The sequence below is a fragment of the Balearica regulorum genome, unplaced genomic scaffold (assembly GCF_011004875.1).
Source record: "Balearica regulorum gibbericeps isolate bBalReg1 unplaced genomic scaffold, bBalReg1.pri scaffold_133_arrow_ctg1, whole genome shotgun sequence".
Taxonomy (NCBI): Eukaryota; Metazoa; Chordata; class Aves; order Gruiformes; family Gruidae; genus Balearica; species Balearica regulorum.
The window spans coordinates 1612-9728 of record NW_022679060.1 but is presented as its reverse complement, the minus strand read 5'-3'; the positions used below and the strand labels follow the sequence as shown (position 1 = coordinate 9728).

Genomic DNA, 8117 nt, shown 5'->3' with positions numbered 1-8117 from the left:
GGTGCCCTCAATCCCTCTCTGTATATCATTAAGATATTGGTCCCAGTATTGGTCCCAGTACGGAACCTTGAGGGAAACTCCTCGTTCCTGGCTTTCACTTGGACACTGAGCTATTGACTGTCACTCTTTGGAATCAGCCATCCAGCCAGTTCCTTACCCATCTATCCATCAAACCAATATCTCACCAATTTATAGGCAGCAACGTTGTAGGGGACGGTAGCAAAGGTCTCCCAGAAGTCCAGACAGAGGAAATTCTGTAGCTCTTCCCTTGCCCGCTGATGCAGCCACTCCATCATAGAAGGCCACGAGGTTAGTCAGGCACAATCTAGCCTTGGTGAGGCCTGGTTAGCTGTCTCTAATATCCTCCTTGTCTTCCATAAGTTTTGACAGATCTTCCAGGAGGATGAGCTCCATGATCTTGGCAAGCACAGAAGTGAGGCTGACTGGGTGGTAGTTCCCAGGAGTCTCCTTTTTTCCAAAAATGGGCATGAAATTCCCTTTTTCCATTCACTGGGGACATCCTGTGATCCTGGAACACCCTGATAATCATTGTCCGATTCCCTGGGTGTCCCATCGTTAGACAGGACACCCCAATCCCTCCACGGAATGAGGAAATGATAGTGGAGAGAAGAACCGGGAGCGTTCAGAAGATCTACCAGGGAGTAGAGACACACGAGTGCAGAGCCCGGTGTGACCTGCTTCATAGTCACGTTCTGTCTGTATCTCCCAGATGGAGCTGGGACAGACCTTGCCTCAAGGCAGCGGTGCCAGCCAGTCACTGGCCCACGGAAAGGGAGTGTGTCTGAGATGCCCTGGGTGGCCTGTCACACCCCTGCTCTGAAGGGGAACGGCTGTCCTGTGTGTCCTGTGGTGTCTCTGCCAGCTGCAGCCAGTTGTGCTGGAGAGCCCTGTCATCTCCCGTAGCACTGCAGGCCTGCATTTGGCCATGGTATTGAGCAGCTGTGGGTTTGTGGCAGCCCTAGGTGAGAGCTGAGTCCCCTGCCAGCGCCAGGGCTGCAAAGCAAGGCTGAGCTGCCTCGATTGACTCGCCTGCCTCCCTTCCCTCAGCAGGGGTAAAGGAGACCCCTCCCTGTCACTGCCTGGGGTCCTGTCGAATGCTGAGACAAGGAGAGGTGATTCTCATGCCCAGCTCTGCTTTGATCGGGAGAAATGACTCTGCTGGAAAGAAGGATTTCTCCCCAGCTGAGAGAAGGAACATCAGTGATTGCTTCAGGCTGTTTCAGAGCAGGTTCCCCTGGAGCCCCAGGGACACCTGGAGGGAGCCCAGAGGGGACAGAGAAAGTGCCACCTTGGGCTGGTCCTCTGCTGCTGAGCTGGGCCGGGCTCCTGGGATGGAGGGAGCTGATGGCCCGTGGGCAGCGCTGCAGAGAGACAGCTCTGCCCAGGAGCAGCTCCTCTGCAAAGGGCAGCAGAGTGAGGGCACTGCCTGCAGGCAGCGAGGACAGACATGAGAAGTGAGAGAGAGGTTCAAGGCCGTCTGAGGTGGGAGGAGACCTGAGAGCTCCCTGGAAAAGAAATCTTCACAGCCCTTGACACGGTAAGTCTCTGGCTGCAGGGCAGTGCAGATGAGTTCCTGGAAGTGTCTCCTAAATCTGGCACATATCACGGCTGACAGGACCTGTCAGGATGTCTCTCCTGGCTTTTCTGGTGTGGAGGTAGAGAAGGACGTGCTCCAGAGCAAGAATTCCCTGCCGCACCATGAGAAGGACAGGGCATGGTGACTACCTCCTCCTGGGTATGATGTGAAGCTGGTTGTGCAGCCAGGGCTGCTCCGGGCTCCAAGCAAGGTCCCTGCACCCCAGGGGCTGTGTGTCAGGACAGAGACTCTGCTGCCTGCCAGGGTCAGCTCTCAGCCTGCCCATGGAGCTCCCCACGCTGCTGTAGGGAGAAGCTGTGGGTGGAAGAAGCAACGCCTGGCAGGGCAGGGCAGAGTCCTTCAGCTCTAAAGAGGGTGCTGCGTGGGTGAGGGCTGCTCACAGCTCCAGATCACCCCCAGGGCATTTCCAAGGGGACTTCTCAAGAGGAATGTCCAGGCAGCAGCTACCTGGAAAGGAAGGTGCTTCCCTTACTCTTCAATTCCATGCTGTGGGGGTGTCAAGGGGAAAGGACCTGCAGACTTTTGAGAAGTTACTGAGACTCTTGAACCGTTATGCGACATGATCTGTAGGTCTGATAGGAACCTCCTAAACTGCCTTCACCTACCCCTCAGCCTACAGGCAGCACCAGCATCACCTTTGCTGGTAACATCACGATTTGTCTGACCTGCTCCTTACAACCTGCCAGCAGGGAGATGTCCCCAGACAGTGCCCTCCCACGGGGAGTTTTCTGTAGGGCAGAACTGAGCGCACAGACCGTGGGATGGGGTCTCTCAGAATTTGCTCTAAGGAATGTGTTGTGGGGATAGCAAAGAAGCTGGGAAAGGTCCAGGCAGCAGAGGGGTGGGCAGGGAAGAAGACACAACTGAGAAGGTAATGTCAGGGGAAGGAGAATTGGGAAAACTCCCTGTCATCCCCTCCAGTGCAGACCCCTTCCTTGGAGCAAGCCCCCTTGCCTCCTCTCTCAGCCAGCAAAGTCTCTGCCCCCATGGCCATGGGGCACAAGGCACCAGCCGCCCCCTCTGCAGCCAGAGCTCCAGCAGAGGAGAGGTGCCTGTCTCCAGCCCCGTGCCCAGTTCCCTCTGCACAGCCCAGGGATGGAGTGTGACTGCCTTGCAGCATCGCTGTCTGTGAGGCTGCCTGCACGGCTGGTTGAGGTGACGACTTTCTCAGGTGCCTTGGCCTCTCTTCTTGCCTCCCTTGGCAGAAGCAGCGTGGTGCTGCTCCTTCTTCTCCCGCCTGTCTGTGCTGCTCCTGTTCCTGCTCTCGGGCTCTGTGGGGTTGGGGCAGTTTCAGGCACCGACCCTTCAGTCCTGGCTAGGCAGGGCTCTGCGTGGCAGTGAGGTGCCCCAACCCCTGCAAAGCCATGGAGCTCCAGGAGATGTGGCCTGTGGGCTTGTGAACCGAATGGCTCTCCCCCAAGGAGATCCTCTCTGTAGGACCCTGTGGTGGGTTGACCCTGGCTGAGGGCCAGGTGCCCACCAGAGCCGCTCTATCACTCCCCTCGTTCATTAGACAGGGGAGAAAAAGTATAACGAAAAGCTTATGGGTCGAGAAAAGGACAGGGAGAGACCTCTAACTAATTATCATCACGAGCAAAACAGACTGAACTTAGAGAGGGAATTCATCTTATTTATTACTAAGCAAAACAGAGTAGAGGAATGAGAAATAAAACGAAATCTTAAAACACCTCCCCCCACCCCTCCCATCTTCCCGGGCTCAACTTCACTCCCGGCTTCAACCTCTGCCCCCCCTCAGCGGCACAGGGGGACGGGGAATGGGGGTTGTGGTCAGTTCATCACGTGGTGTTTCTGCCGCTTCTTCATCTTCAGGGGGAGGACTCCTGTCATCGTTCCCCTGCTCCAGTGTGGGGTCCCTCTCATGGGAGACAGTCCTTCACGACCTTCTCCAACACGAGTCTCTCCCACGGGCTACAGTCCTTCACGAACTGCTCCAGTGTGGGTCTCTCCCACAGGGTGCAGACCTTCAGGAGCAGACTGCTGCAGCGTGGGTCCCCCACGGGGTCACAAGTCCTGCCAGCAAACCTGCTCTGGCGTGGGCTCCTCTCTCCATGGGTCCACAGGTCCTGCCAGGAGCTTGCTCCAGCGCGGGCTTCCCACAGGGCCACAGCCTCCTTCAGGTGTCTCCACCTGCTCCGGCGTGGGGTCCTCCACGGGCTGCAGGTGGAATCTCTACGCCCCCTCATCCTCCCTCCATGGGCTGCAGGGGGACAGCCTGCTTCACCATGGTCTTCACCACGGGCTGCAGGGGGATCTCTGCTCGGGCGCCTGGAGCACCTCCTGCCCCTCCTTCTGCACTGATCTTGGTGTCTGCAGAGTTTCTTACATCTTCTCAATCCTCTCTCCAGCTGCAAAAGCTCCCTCTAACTGTTTTTTGTCCTTCTTAACTATGTTATCACAGAGGCGCTGATTGGCTTGGCCTTGGCCAAGGATCTCTGTGGTACCTGGGACACCCGTATAGAAGCCCCAGAGGTGCTAAGACGATGGAAATGGTGCTGAGCAGCTGCCTCTGGGCAGCTGAAAGGAGCCCTGTGTGTCCTTGCGCAGAAGGGGAGTGTGGAGGCAACCTTCAGGCAGCCTCTGAAATAGGGAGAAGTTTGGAGATCTGAGCTTTGAATCCAGACTCCTCTCTTCCCAGCAGGGGCCGGTTTCCTTTAAGGGGAACATACGGCTGTGATCATCCTCCAACTCAAATCCATGTGCAGCGCAGGGCAGCTGGAACCAGACTGATGGATAGACCAGCTCCCCTCAGCCTGCCCTGAGTGCCAATGAGCCCTGTTGCCACTCAGGTCTCACAATAGAAATGCTGAGGATTTCTGCCTGTGAAGAAGACTCTCCAGGTAGGGCAGAAGTATCAAAAATACAATAAACAACACAAGAAAGAAAGATTTTCTTCTTGAAAAGTCTGTCCTAACTTCTCACTCTTTTCCATCTTCAACAGTCCCCCATGCCCAGAGGCAGCAGATGCCCAACGGCAGCTGCATCACCCAGTTCCTCCTCCTGGCCTTTGCAGACACACGGCAGCTGCAGCTCTTGCACTTCTGGCTCTTCCTGGGCATCTACCTGGCTGCCCTCCTGGGCAACGGCCTCATCATCACCACCATAGCCTGTGACCACCACCTCCACACCCCCATGTACTTCTTCCTCATCAACCTCTCTGTTCTTGACCTGGGCTCCATCTCCACCACTCTCCCCAAGTCCATGGCCAATTCCCTGTGGGACACCAGGGACATCTCCTACAGAGGATGTGCTGTTCAGGTCTTTTTCTTTTTCTTTTTTATGTCAGCAGAGTACTGTCTTCTCACTGTTATGGCCTACGACCGCTACGTTGCCATCTGCCACCCCCTGCACTACGGGACCCTCCTGGGCAGCAGAGCTTGTGTCCACATGGCAGCAGCTGCCTGGGGCAGTGGGTTTCTCAATGCTCTGCTGCACACGGCCAATACATTTTCCATACCCCTCTGCCAGGGCAATGCTGTGGGACAGTTCTTCTGTGAAGTTCCGCAGCTCCTCAAACTCTCCTGCTCACATTACTACCTCAGGGAGGCAGGATTTCTTTCTTTCAGTGCTTTTCTGTTTTGGGGTTGTTTTGTGTTCATTGTGGTGTCCTATGTGCAGATCTTCAGGGCCGTGCTGAGGATCCCCTCGGAGCAGGGACGGCACAAAGCCTTTTCCACGTGCCTCCCTCACCTGGCCGTGGTCTCCCTGTTCATCAGCACTGGCATGTTTGCCTACCTGAAGCCCTGCTCCATGTCGTCGCTATCCCTGGATCTGGTGATGGCAGTGCTGTACTCGGTGGTGCCTCCGGCAGTGAACCCCCTCATCTACAGCATGAGGAACCAGGAGCTCAAGGCTACTCAGAGGAAAGTGATGGCTGGATGTTTTACAGCAGCAAGACACTGCCTACTTTCCTCTGCAGATGGCTGCCAGTGCATGTCATGACGGGCCATGTCTGTCGTCCCTTCTTCACATTTTTTTTGCTTTTTCCACTTGTGATGTTGTCTTCAAAGAAATGTCATTATTCATGCCCACCTACCCAAGTGTCCACCCTTCTTTTTTGACCCAGTAACTTTGTGTAACTGGGGAGTCTTTCATTGTATTTAAGTGAAATACATGAACTTGCAGCAACTTTGTGTCCATCCTCAGTGTAGCAGGTATGAATGGGAAATGCAAAATCTTTCTGGTTGCAGCAGCTCTGGGATGGCTGCTCTGTTCCTGGAGCAGTAAGAGCTCTTTGGGACGACAAGGGCCAGGGTTTTCGTCCTGGCCTGAGGAGATGGGATGGCATGAAGGCGATGCAGACTTCTCAAGATCTCCTGGAGAGGAGAGCAGGGGACACAGAGTGCTCCTTTTCCTTTTGCCATGCATGTTCGCCCACCTGTGGGGCTGGCTCCTCTCTGACCCCAGGAGCTGCTGGGCCCTTCAGAGGGGCTGAGGCTGTGGTGCAACTACCCAGAGAAGCCTGCAATGGGCGCTGCTGCGGGGCCAGTCCAGACAGGGCTTTGCTGGGGAGAGGGCGTTAGCATTAGAGAGAGGGCAGGGGAGGTGGAAGAGCTTAGAGGAAGCTAGGCTGGGCTGGAAAGTGCCTGGGAGAGAAAAACCATCAGTGTATACTTCCTACTGCATGACCATGCAGTGTGAGGACTCACCGCAGGGCTTTCTGGTGCAGAGCCAGGGCTTCTGGAAGGTATCGAAGACATGCAGGTGCAGGAGAGGGGAGAAGGTGGGTCTGTGCCCTTGGTGACATGGACAGACTTTGAAGGTGACGCAGGGCCTTTGGCACAACCCGGCCATTGGCCATCTCTCATCAGCCATTTCCAGCACTGGCTGCTCACCACAGATTTATGGGTGAGTTGTGCTGCACGGCCATTTCCCTCCTCCTGCTGGGCTCAGTGCCTGCATGGGGGGAATGGCCAGCCCTGCTCCACCTCTCTCCTTCACCAGACCCTGCCACACCCCAGATGAGTAATCTCTGCAAAAGCCCTTCTGGGATGCTGATAGGGATGACCCTTTTTCTGGCAGGTTGGACGGCAGGCTGCCTGAGGTCCCTTCCACCTCAGGTCTCTGAGGATCCTATGAAGCCTCATCCAACCTGGCCTTAAACACTTCCAGGGATGGGGCCTCCACAACCTCTCTGGGCAACCTGTGCCACTGCCTCACCACCCTCACAGGGAAGGATTTCTTCCTAACATCTAATCTCAATCGACCCTCTTTTAGTTGCACCCCATTCCCCCTTGTCCTGTCACTACACTCCCTGATGAACAGTCCCTCACCATCTTTCCTGTAGGCCCCTTCAGGTACTGGAAGATGCTCTAAGGTCTCCCCGAGCCGCCTTTTCTCCAGGCTGAACAATCCCAACTCTCTCAGCCTGTCCTCATAGCAGAGGTGCTCCAGCCCTCTGATCACCTTCGGGGGCCCTCCTCTGGACTCTCTCCAAGAGCTCCATGTCTCTCCTGTACTGGGGCCCCCAGAGCTGTACTCCAGGTGGGGTCTCACAAGAGCGGAGTAGAGGGGCAGGATCACCTCCCTTGTCCTGCTGGTCACGCCTCTTTTGATGCAGCCCAGGACACGTTTGACTATTTGGGCTGCCAGCGCACACTGCCGGCTCATGTTGAGCTTCTCATCAATCAATACCCCCAAGTCCTTCTCCTTAGGGCTGCTTTCAATCCATTCCTCGCCAAGCCTATAGTCATGCTTGGGATTGCGCCGACCCACGTGCAGGACCTTGCACTTGGCCTTGTGGAACTTCATGTGGTTCGCACGGGCCCACCTCTCCAGCCTGTCAAGGTCCCTCTGGATGGCATCCCTTCCCTCCAGTGCGTCAACCACACCACACAGCTTGATGTTGTCGGCAAACTTGCTGAGGGTGCACTCGATCCCACTGTCCATGTCACCAACAAAGATGTTGAACAGTGCCAGTCCCAGTACAGACCCCTCAGGAACACCACTCATCCCTGGTCTCCACTTGGACATTGAGCCGTTGATCACAACTCTTTGAGTGTGACCATCCAGCCAATTCCTTATCCACTGCGTGGTCCATCCATCGAATCCATGTCTCTCCAATGTAGAGACACGGGTGTCGTGTGGGACAGTGTCAAATGCCTTGCACAAGTCCAGGTAGATGATGTCAGTTGCCCTTCCCTTGTCCACCAGTGCTGTAACCCCATCATAGAAGGCCACCAAATTTGTCAGGCATGATTTGCCCTTAGTGAAGCCGTGTTGGCAGAAGGCAAGGCTGATGGGGAACACATCCCAACCTGTCAGTACTGACAAGGAGGACATGGAGAATCCAGAGCCAGTCTCTTCACCATGGTGCATGGTGGGACGACAAAGGACCATGGGAGGCACGTGAAAGAGAAGTTCAGCCAGCACATAAGGAATAACTTTTCCCCGTGAGCTCAGCCAAGTGCTGGGACAGGTCACCCAGAGAGGTTGTGCAGTCTCTGTCCTTGGGGGTTTTCCAACTCGCACTGAATCAGCC

General features: G+C 55.6%; 1 protein-coding gene across 1 annotated transcript; it reads left to right on the top strand.

Annotated features, from left to right (window-relative positions):
- Positions 1–4600: 4600 nt before the first annotated feature.
- Positions 4601–5578, top strand: LOC142599778 (olfactory receptor 14A16-like). Its single transcript, XM_075741542.1, has one exon. It carries the CDS (start codon positions 4601–4603, stop codon positions 5576–5578), a length of 978 nt encoding a protein of 325 aa, XP_075597657.1.
- The last annotated feature ends 2539 nt before the right edge of the window (positions 5579–8117 follow it).

Bases quoted from the DNA above. Each gene is read 5' to 3' on its own strand.
- LOC142599778 (XM_075741542.1), top strand. From the start codon at position 4,601: ATGCCCAACGGCAGCTGCATCACCCAGTTCCTCCTCCTGGCCTTTGCA.